The sequence below is a fragment of the Epinephelus moara genome, chromosome 10 (assembly GCF_006386435.1).
Source record: "Epinephelus moara isolate mb chromosome 10, YSFRI_EMoa_1.0, whole genome shotgun sequence".
Classification (NCBI taxonomy): Eukaryota; Metazoa; Chordata; class Actinopteri; order Perciformes; family Serranidae; genus Epinephelus; species Epinephelus moara.
The window spans coordinates 25,952,450-25,979,458 of NC_065515.1; the positions used below are offsets into that span (position 1 = coordinate 25,952,450).

Below are 27,009 nucleotides of genomic sequence, written 5' to 3' on the forward strand. Positions count from 1 at the left end.
CCCTCAGACCACCGCTGAGGGAACCCTGTGAAGGAGGCCCAGCCATAAGCACAGCCTGGCTGCTCAGAGCTAGCCGCTCGTTAGCCATATCGGCAAAGATGCTCAGACCCACCCAGACAGACAGCGACACTGCTAGCTGCTAGTCTCTTTTTTCACCCCGAATGCTAACAAAGGAGCGAAATGTAATTCAGTTGTAATAAACGTATAAAACAGCAGTTAGGTTTTCAGTAATTACCCGCTCCGAAATGGACTTACTGTAAATTGAAAACCGTTAATTTTAGACAGCTAGCTATCTTGCCTACAGTTGCTAACGACTGGTAGCTAGGTACTACTGGTAGAGATGAGGCTGAACTTTGTTGACTTATGTTTTAAGTAAAAACCCAATGACAAAGGAGAGCAGATAATTGCAATACAGTAAGGCTGCAAACAAAAGCCTCCATCAACAGTTATCAAATAGCGATGTATTAATCCCCTCCCCGCCCCTCAGACAGATCAAAGTAATCTCTTTAACAAAGGGCTTTGTGCTAGCTGTCAAATACCATCATCCCAGGCGATAGATATATATTGTAGATCTGGTAGAGATGAACTGTGGTCTCCTACAGCTATCAACATTATTTCTTAAATCACTGATATTGCTGCTTATTTAAATCCACAGGGAAGACATTCTTGTAATTATGAGCTAAAAATAAACGCAGTCTGCTTTTTGGTTCAGCTTTTCTGTGATCAAATGTCAGACGTCTTTATCAGATAAAACAAGATTTCACACCCATCTGGAGAGATTATCATGATGATCTAAGGCTTTCTGAAAGGAGGAATGTCTGCTGTCACTGTTGCTTTCATTTTCTATATGCAAAAACGAGATTATTTATGAAAGGCCATGGACATGCTCTTCAATATGTCCTCTATAATTGTAGAACGGTTAATCTCCATGAGCCTACTTTATGTAACTTTAGGACAAAAATACAAGTGCTAGCTCTTGTGATTATGCAGGATGTCCATGTCTTTGTTGCTGCCAGGACTGGAGGAGTACGCATTTCTATTACAGCATGAATCCAGTTCCATTAATCAAAACCACATCCAGTTATTGAGAGTTTCATATTGATTTTTGTGGATTGAACATGTCCCACCTCATAGCAGGTTATTCACGCAGGATGAGGCATGATAGGATGGTCAGCTGACAAACTTACAGATGATTATACACCTGCATACATCTTACAGTGTAATAACAGTACCACGACATCACAAATTGTAGCCTCAACATTTCCCCTAGAGATAAGGCAACAACTCTGTGACACAGTTTAAACAGAAAATGAGCATTATAACCTTCACAGAGGTGGCTGGCAGATTGCATTGTATTATTCAAGTCTTTTGCAGTTGACGTCTCAGTAAAACTTCCTTCAGTAGATAAAGGTGAAAACCTTGTTTGCTGTTTTCAGACTCTTAGATTAGTACTCTTTTTGCTTTGCTCAGTTTTGTGCATTCAGCAGTGAATAAGTGCCTCTGTTGTACCTGTTAAAGCATGCTAACTTTTAGTAATGGAAGTGAGTTAGCATATGTCACATGTTGTGGCAAATTAAGTGACTAAAATTGCTGGTGGCTTTGCCCACAAGTTTGAATCACATGTCTCAGTTGAATGCTTTGCATATATATGATCTTCAGTCACTACAAGTTTATATTTTGTTCCTGAGAGAGATTGTTGTCGCCATCTTAAAAAGATAGCCACAAAGGCTGTTTGTTTAATCAAGTTATTCCCATGTGCATTGACCAGTCAGTGCTAAGTAAAGGTCTGGTGAGAGGCTTTGGGGAGGACTGTGGAATGTGTTTGTCGGTTCAGTGCTTTTGCTTTTCTCCAGTTGTGACAGCACTGCACTGCAGAGGCCACTGGATCTCTACTACAGTACATTATCACGTTTATCATAAGCTGGCAAGTTGGACCATGCAGCTGTTGTTGTGTTTTCTTGCTGAAGATGATAAGCTCAAAGCTCTCTTGTTTTGCTACCTTGTATTTTTTAGGAAGGAACAGTGATGAACTCAGCACTATAGCAGCTTAGGGAAACTAGACTCTGTTTAGACTTTTGAGGTTTTGTGACCTTGCAGACTGAATCACACCTAATCCTTGCTCACCATCACAGTAATTATGGCTGAGAGTAAAAGTAACCTTCAAACTAGCAATTATGATTTTGCTTTCACGATGTAGGAAAAATGGGTCAGATTGTTGGTTATGAAGAAAAAGTTTATCACAAATGTTAAATCCTTATAGCCTCTGTGTTACCTGTGTGACATCACCTTGAGTTCAGTGTATAGCCTTTATCCTTGGTTCTAACTTGTTATTTGTTTGTGTCACATCGGGCAACTTGCTGCGTTGTTGTTTTGTTCAAGGCAAAGGTCTTGGAGTGGTTTTGTTGGTTGCTGTGATTTAAAGGACCTGTGTATGTGTGTGGCAACGGCAGCGGTTGAACATCAGGAGCTTTGTGCTGACCACTGGGGTCCAGTGGTTTATATTTGTTTCGTTCCTCTCTGTCTGGGTGTAATATATGATGCTGTCCAAGACGACACAGTAAGACTATGAGACAAAAAGAGAAAATCCTAGATGGACAAGAAGTGTTTAATAGCCTTGTATTTGAATTTTGCAAAATACAGCGGTGTGAAAAGAGTGTTTCTAATATTTAAATATACTTTTAGTTGAGTAGCAGTAAGTCTCACTAGACCCCAAGTGTCAACAGAATATCTCACAATACAATATCATTGAATAATATTAGCCAATTTGTGATAACGTCAAAATACCTTATGCCTCCAGAAAAATTTAATACTGAGATGAATTCTGCAATTTAGCCTATTACTCTTTTTTATTTCATTTTCACAGCTAGAAGATTAAACCTAACATATTCCTGGGGCCTTAAGTATTTTTATTAAACTAGGATTAATTTGGCTTTGAAGCGTTTCAGTTTGATTTAGTTTTCTGTTTATTCTCAGACAAGGGCATAGGTTTCATTTCACTGGGGTGGATACACATGAAAAGGGAGTTTCAGAGGTCCTTCCCCAGGAAATTTTGAGAATCAGCATCATTTCCTACCTTCTGGTGAATCTTCCTGCGCCAATTTTATGCAGTTTCTGCATCAGTTTATGGTGGAAATGTTTTTAATTCTTCCAAAATAAAGGAGCGGGGATGTTCTAAGTATTGAAGGGGGCTGTGGGCCTTTATTTGACAGTCAACAGTGTAGGGAGAGATAGGAAACAAGGCGAGAGAGAGTGGTACGACATGCCTGGCTGGACATTGTGGTTATGTGGTATACGCTTTAACTATTAGGCTAAAGAGGCTCCCCTGACTTACAAACTCATGTTGCTTAATTTAGGCATTTTTATTTTCTTCAGTTACAGGTGTTAGGATGTGTCATACAAGATTGCCTTGCAGTTGCAGCATTGATCATGATGTGTCATAGCTGAAAGTCTTTCAGTATGTGCATTGCAACATCACCTGTATCCTAATCCCATTATTATTATAACCAAAGTATGTATTGCTGTTATTTTCAGCCCTAAATGCAAGCCCCAATCAGGCCAGCAGTATCTAGTGTATGGATCTTTGCACAGACTTTTAAAAATGGGCTGTTTTCACTCTCCTCCTCGATCCACCAATCTTCCATCTGCTTGCAGGACTGTGGCAGCAGAGGTCAGGAAGCAGATCGCTGGCCAGTATGGAGGCTCCCCACAACTCTTCAAAAACCTCAATGTTGGGACCGCAACAAGCAACACAGTGAGTAGTTTCAAAGACCATCGAAAGGCCAGAGCCTGATATTGACATTCTGTCTTGGATCATCATACGAGCGTGACAGCTGCTGCCGCTGCACCGTCTGAAAACGTCAGCCTAAATTACAACAACAGTGTCTGTGCTCTCAACAGTTGCAATGCTGTTGATTTTTCACACTTGCCTAAGTACATTTCTGGTGTCTGCTGTGTTGGGGAAACAAACACACAAGCTGGTGAACTGTCTGCTCACATGCCTTTATGTGTTTTGGTATAAAGATATCACACACTGGGCTGGTTGGAAAACAATTTGCTGCTCAGCTCAATGATATATTATTTCTTTGTTTTGTTATTCTTATTTTATGAGTTAAAGTTTATTGAATTTCAACCTTTTATTATTCCTAAGATAGTATTATCTCTCACTGCTGTTGCTTAATGTGCAACTGTAGAGTGTAGTTTTTAATTAAATTTCAGCATTTAGCAGATTTAAAATGTTTGAGAATGTGGTTAAATGTTGGACGTGTATCATCAGATACTGATTAATCAGTGCAGTTGTGCAGTAATTTAATATTAGGGATACCTGTTGACATCAGTCTAAGCGTACCACAATATTACAGCCTAAGACAAGGATGTCATTTCTGGTTGTTTGAATTGCTGCACTGCAGTTGTTTATGTCATGCTAAGTACCATGAGAGATAACCATTGATTGTCCTGTTCACCACATCTAGTCTCTGCTGCAGTGTTACAAATGTATGAGGTCAGACAGTGTGTTTGTTAAAGGGGTAATGCCAATTGCCCCTCAGCAGGCCTGAGCCACAACACTGGCAAATACCACCCCTCCTCCTTAATTAGGCTACAGTTGGCTTTTAATTAAACTGTGAAAGGTATTTGTGTTCAAATTCCTCGGGAGGGAGAAAGAGAGAAGCAAACACACACACACACACACACACACACACACACACACACACACACACACACACACACACACACACACACACGTTTACACTTAAACTGAACCTGCTGAAACAAAGATTCCCCCCTGGGTTCATCATTTTAGAAGCTGACTAAGACCCATGAAACCATTAGTCTAAGCTTGAAGTAGCACACTTGCTAATCTGGTTACTTGTATCAGCTCGAGGGCATTTTAAAGCATTTGCCCAAATCACACATGCATCTTTCTCAGAAGTGATTCTCCTATTTGGAATTAAAGACGATCCATAAAGCAAAACTGCTCTCTCAACAGAAATAACAGAAATTACCTCATATCTTAGGACCTGTTGGGGCTTTACATGGTGCAGATTCATGGAATGACTAATAACCCATAACTCTGCTACTTTCTTTAGAGGTTTTGTGGGAAATCAATCCCCTAAAGCCCTAAAACTACAGACTTTAAGACTTTACCAAGGCATTTATGTATGGAAGAAGTACAGACAGGAGAACTGAATAGCTGACTATGTTTTCACAGCTAATTAACTTTTCCCATCCCTCTGATCTCTCTCATCACCCACTAGGTTCCCCTTACAGAGGCGGTGGAGCCTGTGGATTTTGAGGAGTACCTCATCACTCACCCTCCCATCGTTGAGTCAGGTCCCTTGAGAGATCTGATTGAGTTTCCCCCAGATGATATTGAGGTCATCCACACACCCAGGGAGTGTCGCACAGTGGCGCAAGCCGTCCCTGAGGAAGGGTAAGAGTGCTGTGTGGTTGAAATACTGTAGATGGTAGAAGCAGGTGTGGAATTGAGCATAATTCTTTCTCATGTAAGAGCATTTTGAGTATTGAACCCAGAGCAAATAGTGTTTATAAAGGGAATTATTCATATTAACTGGACTATAGAGGGATCATTTTTTGGGGAATTGTAGTACAATACAGTGTACATTATCACTTGCCGTGTGGACCTCTTTAAATTGTATGCCACATGGCCATTAGGCTGTGCTATCTCCCTTTGAGCTTTCCTTGCTGCTTTGTATTAGATACTGATACAGAAGGTTTAATATATTTATGTAATCTAATCATAGCAATCAAGTTATAGCATATGTTTCTATTAGATTTTTTTGTGTTGTTATTTTATTTTGAGGTTATAGTGACTTTAGGAAAATGCAGGCATTTTTTAAAAGTAGTGATAATAAGTCTCTATGCTGCACCACATGTTTAAAGATGAAAGATCAGTAAGCTTGATGTCATCACTTAGCTCTGGCTCTTGGTATATCAGAAGAAGTGGCACAAACTGCGCGAGTGTACTTCCCTGTCTGATGTACCAGGAAGAATAAATGACATCACTCTGGTAGCCTGTCGTCTTTATTCACTTAGACTAATGCATTTAAGGTCTGACTCTTGCTGGTAAAATAAAGCTTGTTTGATTGATTGAGTCTGTCTGGCTGCAGGGACACTGATGCTCATGTCAGAGACTGTGTCAGATCCTACACAGAAGACTGGGCTGTCGTCAACAGAAAGTAAGGATTTACTGTGTGGAATTATTAATGTTTGAATCACCCAATTTTACTAGGTAACACTTTACAATTAGGATTATATCTGTACAATATTATGGCTATATTTAGTGTTAATATTAAGTAAATGGCTGTTTCTCCCCCAGATACCATAAGCTTGGTACAGGCTTTAACCCCAACACTCTAGACAAGCAGAAAGAGCGTCAGAAAGGCCTGCCCAAACAAGTGTTTGAGGCGGATGAGATGCCGGACAGCAGCAGCTACCAAGATGACCAGGTACCAAGTCATCTAGTTGTAAAAAAAGTCCTCTTGAATATTTCAGATTGGTGATATACATATTTTAGATGACCATGTTTATTTTAATACAAGAGTTTAACAAAATGCTGTGCATGCAAGGCAAATTTTTTTGTGTTGTTTGCCCTGTAGGATGACCTGAAGCGGCGGTCGATGTCTATAGACGACACCCCACGTGGCAGCTGGGCCTGCAGCATCTTTGACTTGAAGAACTCCCTCCCTGACGCCCTCCTCCCTCACCTCCTTGACCGTGCCCCTAATGAGGAGATTGACAGGCACAACGAAGAGCATCGCAAATCCAACCGCCACCGTGAACTCTTTGCTTTGCACCCTGCACTGGATGAGGTAGTTCACCCCTTTATCTTTGCTACATTTCCAATATAAATTGTTACTTTTTAGTGACATTTTTGTGAGGTTAATCAGTTTAATTAATTAAATCAAAGCCAATTAGCTCAATCTTTGTGTTTGAAATGATTCCCACGATGTCAGTAATTTTCTTTGTAATGAATATATTTGCATGAATTAAGTGTTTTTCATCACAGCATCGGCATTCACAGATCTTTTGATCATTTTTACCGATTTTTGTATGTGATCTTCTCTGTGATTGTGTAGGAGGAGCCCATCGAGCGCCACTGTGTGCCTGAAGTACCCAAAGAACACTTTGGCCAGAGACTACTCGTCAAGTGCTTGTCCTTGAAGTAAGTGGTGGACAGCCTTTTTCAGAAAAAAAAGCATTTTAGTGCTTTTCTTTAACTGCTGCTTTCTGCTGACCCATTCCTTTTTCTCTCCACTTGAAGGTTCGAGATCGAAATTGAACCGATATTTGCTAGTTTGGCCTTATACGATGTCAAGGAAAAGAAAAAGGTAAGCTGTTATGCTTTCCACAGTGCCTCCTCAGCCCTGAGTTGTTGGGTCACTTCTGCAAGCCATTAAAATTGTTGGGAGGCCAAAACGAATTTGATGAGTGGACTATAAAATTTTATGTTGCGGCCCTGTTATGCTTGTAGGAATGCAGTTAAATCATACACTGGAACCATGTGTCTATCCGAAGAAGAACATCCACTGCTGATTCTTTCCACTCCTCTTTAGCTGACAAACACTAGAGGGTAGCAGTTGCCTTGATAAGTAGATCTCTCATATATATTGCTCTGCACAGGAGCTCCATTGATTTACAAGTGGGTCATTTGTCACTGAAATGTTACTATGTTTGTCAGCCTCCACAAGCAAAAAATCAGGTTGCCGCAACACAGCCGTTCACTGAAAAATTTTGATTGAATGCTAGTGGTTATCATGGCCTGGTCATAGGATTACATTTAATGTGCGTTATGACTGTGTTGCAATCACTTATGTGTCTGTCTGTGTGTGTTTTGAATGTGCCCCTCAGATATCCGAGAACTTTTTCTTCGACCTAAACTCTGAGCAGACAAAGGGAATGCTTCGTCCACACATTCAGACAGCAGCCATCTCCACGCTGGCACGCTCTGCCATATTCTCCATCACCTACCCCTCCCAGGATGTCTTCCTCGTCATCAAGGTCAGACAGTTACGATATAGTTTAGTCTGTCTTGTCAAGACTTGTTTTGCAAATAAATGACTGAGTAACAATATGACCCTGATTTTAAGATGATCCAACACCTGTTTTTGGAAAAGGATTTTTTTGAAAATAGAAACCCTGGCTAGGAAGATACTGTGAATTGAAAGAGAAGAGAGTCCTTATCCTTGCGGCTTTCCTCTTGTAGAAGTGACAGTAACAGATGATTGAGTCTGTGGTCTGTTTCAATGCATTTTCACTCTTTTATTTCCTTTGTGGCAGTAAAATATGTTATACTAAAACCCTTGTTGGGTTGAACCGTGAGAGACACATGATCCATGGACTCAAATAAGCTTGCTAGCCTAATAACATTAAGGCTACATGCAACTAATATTGCAGTACTTTCTGTACAAGCCAGTGTTACACTTGTACTCTTTCCATGCAAAAAGAAATTTCATAAGAAACAGTTTATATGTGGGCCAATACTCTAATTTAAATACAGTTAGCTCATATTTGATGGTCAGTCTTTATCCTGTATGATCACTTTGTTGCTGTGACTGAAAGTAGTGACTGAAAGTGTGTGCTTTGTCCGCAGTTGGAAAAGGTACTGCAGCAAGGTGATATTGGAGAGTGTGCTGAGCCCTACATGGTCTTCAAAGAATCAGATGCTGCCAAGGTATGATCAGTGTGAATTAGATGTTGAATAACACATAAAAAGTTTTGAGATTTTTCCCAGATGTATGATAATAATACAAATACAGTTTGTGTTCTCTTTAATGTCAGCTACATCACTGTTCCTAGCAATACTGTCAGTTTTATCACTTAAATTGTGCACAGTGTATAATCACGTGTTAATGAATAAATTAATAAGTACATTTTAATATAGTTAACAAGCTGTTTATTTTATATAAATCGCAGCTATAACTAACTTAAGCAAGCATGTATTTTTGTTGTAGAATAAAGAGAAGCTGGAGAAGCTTCGCAGCCAGTCGGAGCAGTTCTGCCAACGTCTTGGCCGCTACCGCATGCCCTTCGCCTGGACCGCCATCCATCTGATGAACATTGTGAACAGTGCTGGCAGTCTTGAGAGAGACACGGAGCTGGAGATGAGCCTCTCAGGTCTGATTTTGTCTGTTAACACAGCCCTTTGGTTTGCCACTGTAAACACACAGTATCTCATTATGAAGTCACATTCAGCGTAGAGGCGTATAGGTTTATGTTTTTATGCTTGTACTAACTTACAGCTTCAGTGTCACATTAGTTATCGGGAGACAGAGACTATAAGAGACCTGGCAGTCACGCATGAGGCTCATGGGCTTGTCAATATATTACCACAGTGTATTGTCTTTATCTAAAATCAACTTTCCAACCACAAATAGTAAGAAAGGCAAATTCAGACCGAGAGCAAAACACCTAAACAAAACATGGTGCCATATTGATCCTTGGTGTGTTCTTTTTGAGTTTGACCTTTGGTGTTTGTCTAACCTTTAACCTCACAAGGTATCTTTGATGCTGACTGTGGTGGCTGCCTTTTTGTTGCTAGGCAGATCAAAGAAATGTATGTTTTCTGCAATATGGACAGAATATGGGAATAAGCTTGAGCCTGATGTAGCATCCATAGAAGAAAAAGCTGTCATTAAACAGAACTTAATATTTTTTAAACAATGTTTTCCCCTGTGTGCAGAGAGGAAAGGCTCATGGTCAGAGCGGAGGAACTCGAGTATCATGGGAAGGCGTTCCCTGGAGAGGACCACCAGTGGAGATGAGTCATGCAGTCTGACCGGCTTCAGACCTGCAACACTTACCATCACCAACTTCTTCAAACAGGTCTCCACAACCATATCTACTGCACACACATACAAGTCTAAAATATGTATTTTTTGTACTGCTTGAGATGCACGCACACAGACAAAGAGGGATATGTCCTCTAGCTTATCTGACACTATTGCTGCTTTGTAACTTTGTACTGGATTTTTATATGTTGCAAATGTGTGTTTTAGGAGGGGGATAGACTAAGTGATGAGGACTTGTATAAGTTCCTGGCTGACATGAGAAGGCCATCGTCAGTGCTGAGGAGACTCAGACCTATCACAGGTACAAGCGTGAATTGAATCAACCTCGATTTCCTTATCCAATTGGTAGTTGTAAACGTGATGCTCATAATTGGCATCATGGTTCCCTTAAATTGCTTAAAGTGAACCACTTGTCTTTAAATTAATGCATCTCTCTTTTTTTTTTTTTTTTTTACCTTCCTGTGCACCTTCTCTCTTCCCATTCTGTCCTCTGTGACTGTCACCACAGCCCAGTTGAAGTTGGACATTTCTCCAGCTCCAGAGAACCCCCACTATTGCTTGACCCCTGACCTTCTGCAGGTCAAACCTTACCCAGACAGCAGGGTACGCCCCACCAGGGAGATCCTGGAGTTCCCTGCCAGGGATGTCTATGTGCCAAACACCACATACAGGTACAGGAAAATTGAGCTTTCGCTTCTTCATTTTTTTCAGTTTAGTCAATTTTGTCAGGAGAATGTATTCATTTGGCAAGATAGAATTTTCTTGTCAACGGGTGGCAAAATTACAAGCTATATTTAACAGCTGCATCTAATTTTAAAGCAACTATAAAATGAATATTTTAAAATGTATTTACACATGACCTTTACGTGCCTCTCATTGAGACATAGCTTTATTGGCGTACGTGTGCGTTGGCCTCTGTACAAATATTACATTTCAATAGCAGGAAACATCCTCAACATGCGGAAATCAGTATGTGTCAATTCAAGCTTTGCACAGTGATGACCGACGCTGTGTCTCGTTAATGTTCACCTCATGCTGCAGGTCACTGTAGTGCGGGCATATTCCATCTGAGCAAGTGCTATTTCAGTCAAGGTTACTTTGAGTGAAGTTCTTATTAGCAGACGTTGCTGGTGACATGACCTCGCTGTCACAGGCTTTGTTTGTCTGCAGATAAACAGGTACATTCCTATTGTAGATTAACTAATGCCAGACCTAATTGTGAGCCAGCAGAACTGGGTCAAAGGAAATCATAATGTTGCATTTTATTCATAATGTTTTTTGTTTTTTTTAAATCACTGAATTATTGCAAGTTGTCTGAGATCACAAGATTTCTGTAAGCCTTATTGTTTGATAGTCTTAACTATCACTACTTCTCCTTTTAAGTATATTTGAATGTCAGCTATACTTTATGAGGTCATTGAAGTGAAATAGTGCCAGCAGGTTACAAAAATTTATCAAGCAACCTCGCTTTTATAAGACGCAAACAGGAGGATATAGGCCTTGACACATCGTTGTTTTTTTTTAAACTTACACATGTAAGTATATTTGCGGATTATAGCTATATGGACTCAAAGCACATTGATGGGGGCATACTTATGAATTGTCAGTTAATGTACATCGATCAGCCAAAACATTAAAACCACTGGCGGGTTAAGTGAATAACATTGATCATCTTGGTAGTGTAGTCTTCTGCTGTGAAACCTTGGGTCCTGGCATATATCTAGATGTTACTTCTTGACGCACTCCACTCACCTAAACGCAGACAAAATAAACAAACAAACAAAATAAACCCCCTCATGGCAACAGCACTTGTCGATGGTAGTGGCCCCCCCAGCAGGACAATGCACCACGCCACACCACGAAAACTGAATCAGGAATGACCCCAGGAATGGGACAAAGAGCTCAAGGTGTTGACTTTTCCTCCAAATACCCCAGTCCCAATCTAATCGAACATTTGTGGGACTTGCTGGTACCCCAGAGGTAGCCCAATCCATGTTGGGTCCTCCTTGGACCTGACTTGGCTCTGACCTGTCAAGGCATGGACACAGGACCTCTGGAGGATGTCCTATAGTGTCTAGCACCAGGGCGTTGGCTTCAGATCTTTTGAGTCCTGTGGGTTGTGAGGTGGGGTACTAGCATGCCCCACAGATGTTTGATCAGACCGGGATTTTGGGATTTTTTATTTTTTTTTTCAGGTGAATGCCTTGAGGTCTCTGTCATGTTCCTTGGGCCACTCCTAAACAGCTTTTGTGGTGTGGCATGGTGCACTGTCCTGCTGGGGGGCCACTGCTACTGGGGAGTGTTGTTGCCATGAGGGGGGGTACCTGGTCTGCACTGGTGTTTAGGTGGGTGGAGCGTGTCTGGTGGCATCCACATAAATGTCAGAGCCCACGGTTTCCCAAAAGAACATTGTATTGTAATAATATGATCAATGTTGTGTGCTTCACTTGTCAGTGGTTTTAATGTTTTGGTTGATCGGTGTATTGTTTTAGCTAGGGATGCAAGATATTGGATTTTTTGCCGATAGCCGATTTGCAAATATGTAACAACTCATTTGACTGATAACCAATACAGATATTGATATATGCACTTTTTTCCCCTACCTAGTTTTAGTGATCATCAAGTCTCTTCCATAGTGGAATTAACATCATGTTATGCATGCATACCCTTAGCATGATGGCCCACCAGCAGATGGAGACATGAAATATAATACTTTTCAATGCATGTAATGCTCATTCATTGTGCAAATTAAGAAAAAACACGTTGGCTGATTCTAATATTGGCCAATACTGATGACACACCAATATTATCAGCATGTCGGCCAATTTCGATATTTAATTTTAAGGTATATATATATACATATATATATATATATATATATATATATATATATATATTGATGATGTGCCGATATTATTGTGCATCACTGGTGTTAGCAATTATTTTTAAGCTGTGAATGAGTGTTGTCTTACTGACTGTGATGGACTGCATCATGTGTTCTTTTTCTCTAAAATTTTATTTGGTTCAATATTATATTACAGATCAACACACAATAAAACAGTTAGTCATCAGGTCAAGATTTTTATTTTGTCTTCATAAATATGATTTATCAGAGCACATAGCTACTTGTCAGGGCGACGTGTTAGTATTATGCACATTGACAATAAAGTTAGTAATGTTGTAATAATGGACAAGAGTCAATATGACTCAATAACATAAGAAATATACGGAAATTATTTTTTTTCTAACAATACAAGCATAGATCATATAATAGCATGAACATGGTTTAAATACTTTACAGAGTAAAAAAACATAGAACAAACAAAGGGAAAAAGTTCACCAGTGTGCTGCCAAATGTTTGACTGCTGACATTGTCCACACTATAAAGACTGATTTACTTTAAACTGGGGATGGAGAAGAATAAAATACCAGGATAAAAATGACCTTCATTGGGAAAAAAAATACCATTATTGACACTTGTTGAGAGTGTTTCTCTTGACCCCTGACTTATATAATTTGCATGCTTTATGTAATAACCTGTTGGTATTTCTGCCCATAGCCCCTGGGAACATGCAACAGTTTCACATAATTGGGTTGCTGATGTGGATCAATATGTCCATTTTGCAAGTGATCACTGATGTTGCATAATGACAAGTCTACTGTCCTTGCCAGACCCATTAACCCAGTGGGTTAATGACCCGCGTGGTGTTGTTGCATCATCGCGACAGTTCAGCATTTGTGACATTTTTGGCTTGTTACTTGTTGTTCAGCACCGGCCTCAGACAAAACGCTGTTAGGAAGGAATCAGCTAAATGGTGTAGATAAACTTAGGAATTTGTCTGTTTACTTTCTCCTTCTGTGAAACTTTTAGGCTGAGCATTGGATATTATCAGTGTTTTTGAATAATGCCCTGGTGTGTAAGAGAAGGTATGACTTGTGGGGTTCAGTTGAAGTTTTCAGCAGTAGGGGCTGGTCGTATGGTGATCTTGGTCATCTTGAGGGAATACGAGGGTCCTGTGCCAGGCCTCCAGTGAATGCCCCTTCTTCTCATTGAGCGTCCTCTTGTCCTCAACCACAAATACCTTCCATTAAGGCTGTTCTCTCCACAATCATTGAACCACCAACCACCTGCCAAAGGGTCAGCACAAGTGATATAAGTTATATAAACATAACTTGGTCTTTACAAGTTTGTCTGAACAAAATGACTTGTAATACCAAACAACCATTGCTGATCTGCTTGTAAAACTGTTCACCTGTGTAACGAGGGCAGTTTGAGTTTTGGTGGTTGTCATCATTTCTGTCTTTTGTGGAGAATCTCATGCCGGTGCTGTTGGCCATGGCATCAGGAAGGTCACCAGAGGAATGGCTGACATGAAGGGTGTAGGCCTTGGAGGGACCCTCCAGTGAGAAGGTGTACTCCACCCAGTGCTTCCCCTCCTTCAAGTCCTCCAAATCAATACGCAGGATGTAAGCTCCCTGCTGTGTAAAGCTGTGGATCTTCTTTAAGCCCAACCAGAAGTCCTCTGCATAACACATCACATTAGCACATTTTATCTTGTTAGGATATCTCTTGTGTGGAAAAAAAAACCTTTTTGTCTGTTACCAGGGAATCTCCAAAGGTTATAGATTGATTTGTTTGGAAAGATTGTTCATGGAATAAGGAAGAACTGATAACCTTTTGGTGTGCATGTCTCTATAGCACTATCCACAAAGGTTTACAGTTCATTTTGAATAAGAAATTCTCTGCTTCTTTATTCTAGTATTGAAAATTTGTCTTGCACAATACGTGTACAACAAAACACTTGTTTCCTTGGGCCTGCGGCGGATTGCTGCACCAAACTTCAAGGTATAATCATTAGGGATGGTAATGGCAACTAAAATTCATGGCTGCAGGAGCCATTACTTTGGAATCTGTCATGGCTGCACCCATGAGCGGCTGTCTGAGCCAGTAAGTGCTGCAGGGAAAACTGCCAAACCTCTTTGTGTACTCAGGCAATACAGGATGTCACTCTGTCAGTTCAGGTTGATGTGTAACAAATATTATTTCCTATGACCAGTCGTACAAGAAGTACTTGCTGTACTTGCCCCCACCCTCCCATAAAAGGATTAAAGTGGTATTAAGTGTAAATGGTCCAGTGCTGTAGTGCTATCTTCAAATACTTTTTATTCTGTTATAAAAATAAAATGTACATAAATATTTATACCCCTGTAAAGCGTTATTAACTAATGTGTATTTATTGCTAGTAAGGGAAAGGTCTTAAGTACAGTGTGTATAGTTTTGGCAAATCTTAAAAGTTGCATATTTTGAATTGAAGGCAAAGTTTAAAAAGTACTCACTCTCCAGATTTCCAAAGCCTTTCTCATACTTGTCCCATGTCTGGTCAAAATCCACTGAATCATCGACCCTGCGCTGGATGACAGTTGAACCACCATCTATAGAATGGATAAGAAATATATCTCAAGTCAAGTAACTGTTGTGCAAGCCACACAAAAGTTTACAGAGAATCAGGAAGCCTCCTTATCATAGATAACGTGACGGGGATATCCACCCCATTGTCTGCCCTACGGGTAACCTGCTTCTGTGGCTATCTTGCTTGATAACCTTTTGCTTCTTGATAGGAACTGTGCATGCATGCCAATACCTCCTCTTCAACATGTCATTGCAGCTGAATACAGAAATAGTATTTTAATGCCCTTACTTAAACCCCAGATTGGTGTACTCTCACCCACCTGAACCCATTTCACAGTAAACGTTGAATGGCTCAGATTGATTTGGCTTGATGACATAGATTCCACTGTCTGCCTCTCCTTTGTTAAACAGCTCACTGCAGTCCATGGCGAGGTCTAAAACACATTGAAGAAAATCTAAATGAATGCATCAAAATATCCTCAAACATTTGCATTCTTCTTTTGTTTTAAGACATTTTATCTGCGTGCCTACTTATAATAATTGATGATAAAATATCTTTACCATTTGGGTCCAGGTCAGTTGAGTTTCCTGTCAGATATTCAAACATATCAGGAGCTGCAGGGTCTGAATTCATTGGCTTATCGAGTGTATCTTGAAAGCTGTCATAGCTTAGCTGCAAGAGAACGCAAATGAATCTATGATGTTAAATTATGTTGTCAGCCCTCGATAAAGCACTTTCCCCTCCCCATATTTCTTTTTCATTCCCACATAAAGCAGAATTGGCATAGATAGCTCCAAGGACCAGACTAGGTTCTCACAGATAGATGTTTGACAAAATGTAGTGAAACCATGTTGAACAGGTGTCTACCTTGTCCTCCAGGTTTTTGATCTTGGTTTTCTGATTGTCAAGCTGATCGTGCTGCTCCTTCACAGCTTTCAGCAGACTGGTGATTGTTTTCTCTTGAGATTCAATGACTTCCTGAAAATGCCATAATTAATACACTGTTAAATACAACACATGTAGGTTTGATTGACAGATAATGGTTGTGAGAGCAGCTTTTGAGTCACATGAATCGAAAAAAAAAAACTGTTGGTTATGGTCATTTGGATGTGAACCACATTAAATGCATCTCCATTGTTAACCTGATTTGAAGAAAACTTTTGGTGCAGTTTTTACTAGCTTACTCTTCACTTCTATTGATGTGCACATATTATCCATTAAGTGATAGAAACTTGAATAAGGAACTTAGAGGACTTGCTTCAGTGTGTATTAGCTGCTTACCTTGAGGGCTGTGATTTCACTAAGCTGGTCAGCAGGGATAATACTCTCTGACAGTCCCTTCAGCCGCTCCTCGAGGCTCCCCACCTTGCTCTGTAGCTGTGTGCGCTCCTGAAGGATGCCGTTGATCTTAGAGTTGATTTCCAGCGACAGGTTCCTTATCTCCTCATTGTTTGTCTTTAAGAAATTTGTGGTCTTCTTCAGCTCCTCCTCTTCCTCCTTGATCTCAGACGTGACCACCGAGAGCTGGTAGAAAGAGCGATCGAAAATGTTCAACTTTTGGAAGATGTCGTTGATTTGGCCCTTTGTCTTGTGGACGAACTCACGTAAACTCTGGCCTAGCTGAAGGAGGCCGTTTGCGAGGAGACGAACGTCATCCAGCATGGCAAAGCGAGACTTTGCCTCAGTTGGGCTCGGTGCTGTGGTGAGGGCCTGGGAGGGCAGGGTGGGGTACTCTTCTCTACCTGAGGACTCCAGAGGGACAGCAGCAGTGTAACTAGCCAGCAGCAGCAACAGGCAAAACAGCTTCATCGTGACTTTCTTGTCCAATCCCGGGTTGTGGAATATTTTCCAACACAGTGTTCCACTGCTCCTACTTTCCCCTACTTTTTCTTCCCCTCTGCTTTTAACCCAGGCTTCTTTGCTGTTTAAATGATGTGAGAGCAGCAGGCTGCCCGGTGTTATATACTGCCCTCTCAGTAGAGGAGGGGGGGATTAGCTGATCATTAAACCCTACTATGTTTTAGCTCTGTACCCCACCTCCTTCCAAATCCCCCTCGAGCCCTCCCTCTCCTGAACAAACAAATCACAGCAGTGAGCAAATGACATATATACACCCTCCCTCCCCCCACTACCCATTTAACCCCAATCCCCTCTCCATACCACACCCTACACCGTTCTCCATCTGTGGTGCAGAGCTTTAGCTGATCAGCAGAAAGCCAACAATGGCCATCACAGGTTTTTGATGGATCGTCAGTCTGATCAATCTCAAACCTTATAACCCTGCACACACTTTGCTCTGATTGATAATGCAGTGTGTAATTAATGCTCTTGGGTTTGATTTAGCATCGTGCTGAATCAGCCCAGCACCACGCTCTCTCTCTCTCTCTCTCCCTCCTTCCTTCTCTTTGTGTGTGGAGGAGAGCGAGCCTGTCATCTGTGCCAGGGTTGAGCTTCTTGGCATGAATGATGTCGTAGAGTTTGGACAGTGTGTACTCATCATCTTGGTTTTATTGCTCAGCCTTGTCATTTTTTTCAAGTTTGTCATGTCTGGTGTGATATTTTTTAATGTCACCAGACATGAGATGGGGGATATATAGTTTCCTGATTAGCTTGCAGCTTTTAAGGGATCTTTCCGTTGCTCTAAGTCCTGTCGTAAAAAAACAGTCTTTATGGGAAATTCTTAGTAAGTTGTTTCACGCTGCAATGTTGGTGAAATATGTCCACCTTCAGCCAGAGAGGGAGGAAGAACTAATCAGCAAAATGACTTGGTGCAGTATAATTGGAATATAAATATTTATACTTTTGGCACTGCGTGCTGCATGGTTCTCAACCTCTAAAGTAAATCTGTCATGTTATGTAGTGTGAAAAAAGACTCTCAGACAGTATAATTGCCATGTCATGCAGTGATTGCATGTTTTGGCGAATTAAAGCCTAAAATTGGTTCTCGTTCACACAGGAATGTATACATTGAAAATGTGCTGTTTTTATGGCTTTTATGGAGTCTATTTATTATTGCTGTTAAAGTATATTTTCATTTGTCACCTAATCTGTCACTTTGTATGGCAACGGATCAGATGATTACATTACTATGAATAGCAGAATGTACTGTAATATTTGGCTTTGGTTTAAGATGGAAAACACTTCTGGCACTCTGGCTGTTAACAGTGCATTTTAAAATACCACACAGTCATCTTAATGAGCTTTCTCTAGTAATTTGCGGTTGTTAGAATGGATTACTTTAGCTTTCAGTAATGAGGGACTGCTACTTTTTCATATGGACAGAGCAGAAAGAAAAGGTCCTATGGAAAGAAAAAATTGGCCATGGACTGAGTGAACGTGCCAGGAATTTGCTCCATCAGCATAAAGCTGGTAAAGATATTTAGTATCCGTCATGCCAGCACGGTGGTTAGCGTTTTGGCTTAGCAGCAAGGGGGTTGAGAGTTTGAACCTAACATGACCTGCTGGGGCCTTTCTTTGTGCAGCTGGCATGTTCTGTCCAAGTTTAGATTTGCAGCGCAATTTTCACTCACTAAATTGGCATTTAGTCACCTCAGCAGTATAGCTAAATAAATAACAGGATATCCTCTGTCCATCACTGTGTTTGTTTTGTGGAAGCGTTACCTTTGTGCTTTCTAATGTCATCTGAATTTTTAATTGTCCATACTGCTGTATCTGAAGCTATACCGATTATTATCATGCATACTATCAATTATCCCTGTGATATTCTTGTAATTCCATGCATTGATCACCTCGTTTGTTGACCTCTGGGTGAGAGGACTGCTCTGATAATGTGTTGTGAGTCAGTCTTTTGTTCTGTGGTTGGATAGTGTGGATCCCCTCCACCACTGCCCCATCCTTTGTTAACCACAAGGTGAAAATAAAAGTCACGTTCACTCACTGTTGTAGCACCTCATTGGCTGAGTCTGTCAGTCTGACTGTCATGTGTTTATATTTAGTTGCACTTAAATATGTCTCTAATTTTTGATCTTGTTTGAACAGATTTTTGTGCTTTTAAGAAACAGACACTTGGGTGGACTGAAAAGGATTTAATTAAAACTGTAGTTAGGAATAATCTAAGATTTGTTAATCCAAGATTATTTTCAATTCTGTTTTAAAGATTATTTTTTCGGGCTTTTGCCTTTAATGAATAGGACAGAGTGAAATGGGGTGAGAGAGAGAGTGGGGGGGTGACATGCAGCAAATGGTTGCAAGCTGGAGTCGAACCTGCGACCGCTGCAGCGAGGCATCGCCTCTGTACATGGGGCGCCGGCACTATCCACTACGCTACCAACGCCCCTTCAATTCTGTTTTAAACTCTTAAACTCAGCTTGTCTAAAGTTCTCGCTTTATTCGATTATTATTTTTTACCATTTTGATTTAGAGGAATATGTGTAAAATCAAACCTGGAGATAGGGTTGCCTATAAGAATTAAGGTCTGGTGCTGGTGGGATGCAGTCTAGTTCTGCTTGGTCACTATAAAGTGGCACTTGCAACTGTACAATTAAAAGCACAGCCTCTACAAATATGGATCTAAGAGTCTCATCCATTCAGTTATTCAGGGTATAAAGGTTAAAATTAAATGTCTAATAAGTTTGGGCTGACAATATTTGTGAAAAATACATTGTAGCAAGTTGGACCATGTGTGTGCTTTTTATACAAATTGTAAAGCGTGAGCAAAGTTCTTCTACTCGCTATACATTTCTGCTTGTCACATTGTCCTATGATCATGGTAGACTTACAATTTATTTACTGTTCCTTCTCTGCATGCTTTGAATTAATAGAGAGTGCCCACTGGTAAGAAACTCATCCTGATCTATGTTTAGAGTCAGCAAATAATGACTTTGTCCCCTTACAGTATGTCGCCTCTGGACTCAAAGTGGGGAAAGGTCTGTAGCTGTAGTGTGACTCTGCAATGCAGAATTTCTTCCACAGTATTCATGTGTACTGATTAACCGGAGTTGGATCTGATGAGATAAGCTGACCAATCAGTGATACTTCCTCACTGTGCTTATATGGGGACAGTTTTTCCACTGAAAAGTCATCACGGGGTCTATTTCAGTTCAAATTCAGCAACCCACTTTAAAGCTGCCATTGTTATTGTTAGGACATGGTACATGGAAGGGAATGATTTCCAGTAATCAGACCAAAGAGATTCCCACGCTTCCTTGTCATTTGTGGTTCCAGCTGTGGTCTCTGTGGGGCCGTCCCCTACAGACTCGACCACGTCATTGCGGTTTGTCAGCTGATCCCGGGTTACTTTGCACTTCCTATTGTAGGACTTCCTCCCCCTTCCCATCAGTGTAGCGACCAGTGTTTTCGACAGTACAGTACCATTCCTTTTTCTGACAACGATCATAACAATGATCAGGGCTGTTGAATTACCCAACCAACCACTTTCAGTATTTTATCCGAAAATGCATTTTGAACAGTGTCTTACAACAAGTTAACATGTTGTAGCTGTCAAGGTGTGAGGCAGAATCAGCCATAATGTCATTTGAATTATTTACATGATGGTTCCCCTTATGATGACCTTTGCTCAACCTCTAGTGCTAGCTATTGCTACTTTCAGAAGAAACATAGATAATGACATAATTTCTGATGTGCCTTGTTTTCTCTGTGTTTGTGTCTGTCTTTCAGGAATCTGCTGTATGTGAACCCTCAGAGTCTTAACTTCGCTAACCGCCAAGGCTCTGCCCGCAACATCACAGTCAAAGTGCAATTTATGAATGGAGAGGATCCAAACAATGCAATGCCGGTACGTCATGATGAAATGTTAAAAGATAAAGAAAACAGTTTTTGTTTTTGAGGTTATCTTACTCCAGTCTACCCTCTCAGTGGTATGTGTTGTTGTGTTGACACCTAAGAACTGATACCATTTGATGGTAAAGTTATAACACTGGTCCAGTGTTGTGGCATTTGGTAAGACTGTGGTTGTATGGCAGAGCACTGCATTGTCCTTGTGCATGCTACCTAATAAACTCTAGGTAAATATATGTTGACAAATGGTCATAATTAATTGTAACATGATTTCATGACCACCTGATTGTCAATACTTTATTCATCCCCCAGGTGATATTTGGCAAGTCCAGCTGTGCTGATTTTGCTAAAGAAGCCTATACTGCTGTGGTGTACCATAACAGGTAAGTTCGAGTCTCTACAGAGTGCTGAAGGGAACCTGTGATGGCGATGAAACGCAGCCAAACCATCCAGATATCCAAACGTTCTGACTGAGAGCTCCATAGCAATAACATATTTCAATTCCTTCCAGTAGTTAATATCAACATGATATGATTTATATGATGACCCCTCTCTGTAATGTCATGTTAACTCTTGACATGCTTAGCCTTGTACTCACATGGTCTTCATGATTATCATGGTGTTTGCCGATTGAAAATTAGCCTTGCAAATATTCTCCTTTAATTTGACATCAAAGTAATATCTACTATTACACCTCCATTACCTTACCTTTGATGGCGTTCATTAAAGAATAGCTGGAGTCAACCTTCTGGATATTGTCAAGCGGTGTCCTTGGCACACGTTTCTTTCATCTCTACATATAAGCTGAGGGGTCTCTAATATTTTATCACCACTATCAGGTGTTTTTACGACATCCAGCGGTTTGTCATCTGTCACCCAGGGGTCACACCTTCAAGGCTAAAATTAATCAACCTGTGAATAATGTACCACTATGACCAGGATAGCCAGGACTTAATCAGACTCTAAGAAGTGCTTATGGGCAACGGCCAATTACAGTCTGCGTTTCACTCAGAAGTAGTACAATATTTCTGTTGTCAAAACTCTTAAAGGAACATATGAAGAAAACTGAATGAAAAGGGGACAAAACAGCTCTCTCTATTATTAGACTTGTTTTATAATCTGGAAAGCTTCCACTTTGTTACACAGCTTTGATGTAACGTGCTCAGCCAATAACCCTTTATCTTTTACACTGCGGTAAAAGTTGCTCCTGGTAGTGTTCTTTCTCGAGGATTTTTCTTGCTCTGGTCCATAAACAAAATGTTTGTTCCCATGAGAAATAATGGCCCCTCTGTGATCTCTTAAAGCACTTTTGGTAATTTCAAGCCTCAAGGCAAGCCTAGTGTGTTTGTTGATTGGCCTGCTGTACTGAATTTGGGAGTTGTTTGTTTTTGGGCACTGACCTACAGTCGAAGCTTCCTCCTGAGGGACTAAAAAGAATTCAGCTGAAGTGAGTTATGATGCATTAGGTAATTTCTTTCTTTTTAGACCACTTTAACTATAAACACCTGCTCTTGCTTTAGACAGACATTCCAAAGTTATAAATGGGCTCAGCTGGAAATAAATGATTTGTGCATGATGCACATCCTTAGCATGTATATTAGCTTGTTTAGCCAGAATCTGAAAGCATGGAGCAAACCATTCTCAATAGTTCCCAGAATGAGTCGTCTAAAAGTTAAAAAAAAAAAAAAAAAAAAGCAGTGGTATGACCCTATACATATTTATGACTACCTTATCCCTGATTCAAAAACATGTTATATAGAGAGCACACCAGTATTGAGGAGGAACTAACAACAGAGCAGGCAATTGGTAGAGGAAAAAGTTGCCCCCTCGTAGCTTTGATGCAAAAAAGAGACTCGTAATGGAGAACTATTGAACTGGTACCCATAAGCAGATGCTTTATCTGAAGTGAGATGTTGTTTTGATTATAAACTGCGTTCAGGCAGTAGGATATTCATGGTCAATGCAGATATGATTAAAACTATTAAGTTTAAGTCGAATGCCATTTAGATGGCAGCCCGAACCACATGACTCAACACCTCTACCTACTCTGGAAACAAATCTAATTTAGGTCGTTGTCCTTCCTAATCTACCAGTTCATGGAATATGAAGCAGCATGCAACACTGTGGTTGAATAGTTTTATATTATTGTTACTAATTGCTGTCAACAGATCCCCTGACTTTCATGATGAGGTCAAGATCAAGCTGCCTGCCTCCCTGTCGGACCACCACCACATTCTCTTCACCTTTTACCACGTCAGCTGTCAGCAAAAGCAGAACACACCACTGGAGACCCCTGTGGGATACACGGTAGGTAACAGCCAGCTACAGCTTCAGGAACCACATGTGCTGTTACCGTGGTTGTAGAAAACAGCTATTTGACTTTTACCGTGATCTTTTTCTTCCCTGTTTCTCTGTAGTGGATCCCAATGCTGCAGAATGGGCGTCTGCGGACGGGACACTTCTGTCTGCCCGTGTCTCTGGAGAAGCCACCGCAATCTTACTCTGTTCTCTCACCAGATGTAAGACAGTTTTTTTTAATAAGAATATACATGTTTTTACAGTATAAAGACATTTTTTGAAGTATGAAGAAGTATGATTATAATACAGATGTATTTGAAAAGGCAGCCAGGTCTCAGCCTTCTACGCACAGTGACCAATCGTTCATTTACACCGCTTGTAAAATGAGATTTACTCAGGTGTTTTTGTATTTCAGGTTCCTCTCCCGGGGATGAAGTGGGTGGACAACCATCGAGGAGTTTTTAATGTGGAAGTTGTGTCTGTTTCAACCATCCACACGCAGGTAACAGTATTGTATTCATTAGTTTTACTAACAGCGCTCGGGGGATTTGCGGATTAACCTTCCTCAGCTCTCATCCTCTTTTCTCTGTTCTGTCTTCCCTGTTTTTGTCATACATTTGAGCAAAGGAAAAAATGCTGCTCGAAAATTATATTATCAAAATAACCTGCTTTTCAGGAATGAGGAATAGCTGTTTTATTACAATATCAGTTGCCGTAGAATGATTTTCTTAAGTGTCACACACAGGTTATCAGTAAGAATTTCAATTTCATATCAAGAGAAACAAACTTAGTGTTTTCACATTTAGACAGTAATTCCTCCACAGCACCAGTTCATTAGTGGGTGAAGCTGGTCTCGGCAGTAATTTACTGAGGTCTACTCCATCTCTATGTCGGCCGGTGTGTGGAGGGCTTGACTGTGGTCCCCAGGAGCCTAACTGGGACTAATGTTCTCATAAATCACTGCTCCTGGCGCAGATTAGACTTGCTGGATTCTACCGTGTTCTTGTAGTAACGTTCGTTTTGTGGTTTCCACTCGGTGAGCCAACTTACAGGCGAGTAGATCCAAGCTTACTTTTGTTTGTCGACTTCCTTCCCCTCTTTTCTCCTTCACCTTTCTCTGCCTTTAACACTGTTATATTTTCTACTCTAATCTTCTTCATTATGCTTTCTTTTCTGTCCATTCATCTCTCTTCTTCTTTTTGGTTCTTTTACCATCTGTGTCTTTCTGTATCCTCCTTTTCTGCATTTGTTTTAACAACAAATTTCTCACAATGTCTCCTCTCCCTTGCACCCCTCCAGGACCAGTACCTGGATAAGTTCTTTGCCTTGGTGCACGCCCTGGACGAGCACATGTTCCCTGTCAGGATAGGAGACATGCGCATCATGGAGAACAACCTAGAGGCCGAGCTCAAGTCCAGCATTGCGGCACTCAACTCCTCCCAGCTGGAGCCGGTGGTTCGATTCCTTCACCTTCTGCTCGACAAGCTGGTGTTGCTTGTAGTGAGGCCGCCAGTCATTGCTGGGCAGATAGGTATGATATGCATGTAGCCTGTGTGATATACAGTATATATATGATGACCACATATATTTTATATATTTAATTACTATGAAAAAGGAAAAATGCAAAGAAAAAAAATGCAATAATTATGATTAAGATTCAACTGGACAGATGTCGATATGAGACAACTGACCCCGACATAGTAGAACTAGATATCATTGTTCAGCTCATGTACTCTTTTTTTTTTTTACAGTAGCCACTGTATTCTGCACAGTAACACAAGCACATAATTCTTATAACAAACTCTATAAAGTTTTTAAGTTGTTTCAAAAACAGTATTGTGCCAACTGAGTCATTACAATCCCAAAAATTTTGTAAAAACAATATTTGGGAGACATAAAAAAGGTCTAAATATTTATGCTAAGAAATGTCTTGCTATGTGATCGCCTTTTTGAATGTCTTATTTCGTCATCCTTTGCACATGTGTCACTTTGTTTGTCTTTTTAGTGAACCTGGGCCAGGCATCCTTCGAGGTCATGGCGTCCATAGTAAACCGGCTTCATAAGTATTTGGACACCAGCCAGGACATGCATGGTCGCAACGGCCTGCTGTCCTCCTACATCCACTACGTCTTCCGCTTGCCCAGCACCGACCCCAACTCACCCTCTCCAGGTATTCCACCATCAACACAGTGAACCATCTTACATTTTTCTTTATTCTGTACCTGTTTTTTCAGTTTTCTCCTTTTAAGTTAACTTCATCCTACCTCCAACTCACCTTCACTGGGTGTCTTATTATCAGACCTACCTGCCATAATTTTTCTTCTTCGATTTCTTTTTATCTTTTGCCTTTTTTCCCTTCCACATCCATTTTGTCTTCTGCCTGCCCAACACAGACCCCAACTCTTCCTCAACAGGTAGATATGGCCCGCCACTGTACATGTCACTGTGTGAAATTATTCTTCCCTCTAAAATTAATATTGCTTTGTAGTTTTTGAAGTAGTAATCCACTTTGGTTGAGCATTTGATGTGTGATACATGATTTCCTGCAATCAGTCACGTATTGGCTAACTAACCATCCACTGCCAAGATCAATGGAACTATAATATTTTATGAGTAAATATTTTTATGAGTTTCTTACCTGTGTGTTCACCTCTGGCAAGATAAAGTGTTGTGTTTGGCTTTTTGATAAGAGGCGGGGTTGGTACAAATAAGGCATTTTGAGCTAACAAACAACCAATCATGTGAGTGGAACCACAATGGCTTGGTAGACGTAGTTATTCCCATCACATCCCAGTTGTTCTATTTTCCTTCCTCTGTGTGTTGTCCCAGGCCCAGGAGGGTTGGGAGGTTCAGTTCACTATGCCACCATGGCTCGCTCAGCTGTTCGACCAGCCAGCCTCAACCTTAACCGCTCCCGTAGCCTTAGCAACAGTAACCCCGACATCTCCGGTACACCCACCTCTCCTGACGACGAGGTCCGCTCCATCATTGGCAGCAAGGTAAGGTCATCGAACAATGTCTTCGGTTATACATGAGCCTGCAACTTGTTTTATCTCTTGTAGTGTTCAGTTGATTTTCTGTTGCGGCATGAAAGAGGAGCTCAAACTTAAAATGCGGACAGAACCAGCAGGGATCGATATTTATGTTTTTTGGCACTATTGCAATATTTGGCTTGTCCACACTGCACGTGGATGACAGATATCAGAGTTAAATATTTAGCATTGCCGTAGTCTTGCAGCTCTCATCGATTTGTGATGTATTTTAGACATGCTCATGTAAGGTGATTGAACTCAAGTCTCCTCTATAGTTCTTTACTCACATCAAGGCAGAGACCTTCCATGTGCACAGTGACCCAGGGGGCTATTTTGTCACATGCAAACTGTATAGCCAATACGTAAACATAAGATTGGACATCTTATCTCTCTAACCGCTGTAACAGCAGGTTACCTGACACACACGCAGTGCTCAGTGTGTGCAGGCTGTTAAAGGCACAAGAGACACTAAGTTTACAGACACATCAAACAGCAGATGCTGTCATGCAGATACAACAGCACATTGTTTTATTAGTCATTAAGAATAGCTTAGTCATGTCAGTCTCTACTGGTTTTGTTTCCTTTTAATTTATCTGTTGTCATTTATTTTGTCTTGTTTTAATTCGTGATTTCCCTCTTCAGACATTTTATTTAACCCAAAAGTATCTAAGCAGTGAGTGAATGCAGCCCCTTGTTTGATTGATG

The 27,009-nt window shown here is 40.7% G+C and overlaps 2 protein-coding genes across 23 annotated transcripts in view; one reads left to right on the forward strand and one right to left on the reverse strand.

Moving 5' to 3' along the window:
- The window catches only part of dock7 (dedicator of cytokinesis 7), a 50,833-nt gene that overhangs the window by 197 nt on the left and 23,627 nt on the right, over positions 1–27,009 (forward strand). For 13 of the 22 annotated variants that reach the window (XM_050055994.1, XM_050056002.1, XM_050055995.1 and 10 more), the window contains exons 2-23: positions 3,652–3,751; positions 5,253–5,428; positions 6,126–6,194; positions 6,335–6,464; positions 6,615–6,827; positions 7,095–7,180; positions 7,280–7,346; positions 7,867–8,016; positions 8,609–8,689; positions 8,970–9,132; positions 9,698–9,840; positions 10,014–10,107; positions 10,315–10,477; positions 20,855–20,972; positions 21,287–21,357; positions 23,143–23,281; positions 23,392–23,493; positions 23,688–23,774; positions 24,572–24,803; positions 25,278–25,442; positions 25,666–25,686; positions 26,102–26,271. In XM_050055994.1, the coding sequence (XP_049911951.1) occupies positions 3,652–3,751; positions 5,253–5,428; positions 6,126–6,194; positions 6,335–6,464; positions 6,615–6,827; positions 7,095–7,180; positions 7,280–7,346; positions 7,867–8,016; positions 8,609–8,689; positions 8,970–9,132; positions 9,698–9,840; positions 10,014–10,107; positions 10,315–10,477; positions 20,855–20,972; positions 21,287–21,357; positions 23,143–23,281; positions 23,392–23,493; positions 23,688–23,774; positions 24,572–24,803; positions 25,278–25,442; positions 25,666–25,686; positions 26,102–26,271 (2,740 nt within the window). The remainder of the gene's footprint in view (positions 1–3,651; positions 3,752–5,252; positions 5,429–6,125; positions 6,195–6,334; positions 6,465–6,614; positions 6,828–7,094; positions 7,181–7,279; positions 7,347–7,866; positions 8,017–8,608; positions 8,690–8,969; positions 9,133–9,697; positions 9,841–10,013; positions 10,108–10,314; positions 10,478–20,854; positions 20,973–21,286; positions 21,358–23,142; positions 23,282–23,391; positions 23,494–23,687; positions 23,775–24,571; positions 24,804–25,277; positions 25,443–25,665; positions 25,687–26,101; positions 26,272–27,009) is intronic. The other 9 variants (XM_050055999.1, XM_050056004.1, XM_050056006.1 and 6 more) reach the window with 1 other exon arrangement.
- angptl3 (angiopoietin-like 3) lies at positions 12,875–17,157 on the reverse strand. Its single transcript, XM_050056021.1, has 7 exons — positions 16,499–17,157; positions 16,085–16,195; positions 15,778–15,889; positions 15,537–15,650; positions 15,144–15,239; positions 14,060–14,329; positions 12,875–13,934 (listed from the first exon to the last, which is right to left on the reverse strand). The coding sequence occupies exons 1-7, from the start codon at positions 17,024–17,026 to the stop codon at positions 13,750–13,752; spliced, it is 1,416 nt and encodes a 471-aa protein (XP_049911978.1). The 5' UTR covers positions 17,027–17,157; the 3' UTR covers positions 12,875–13,749.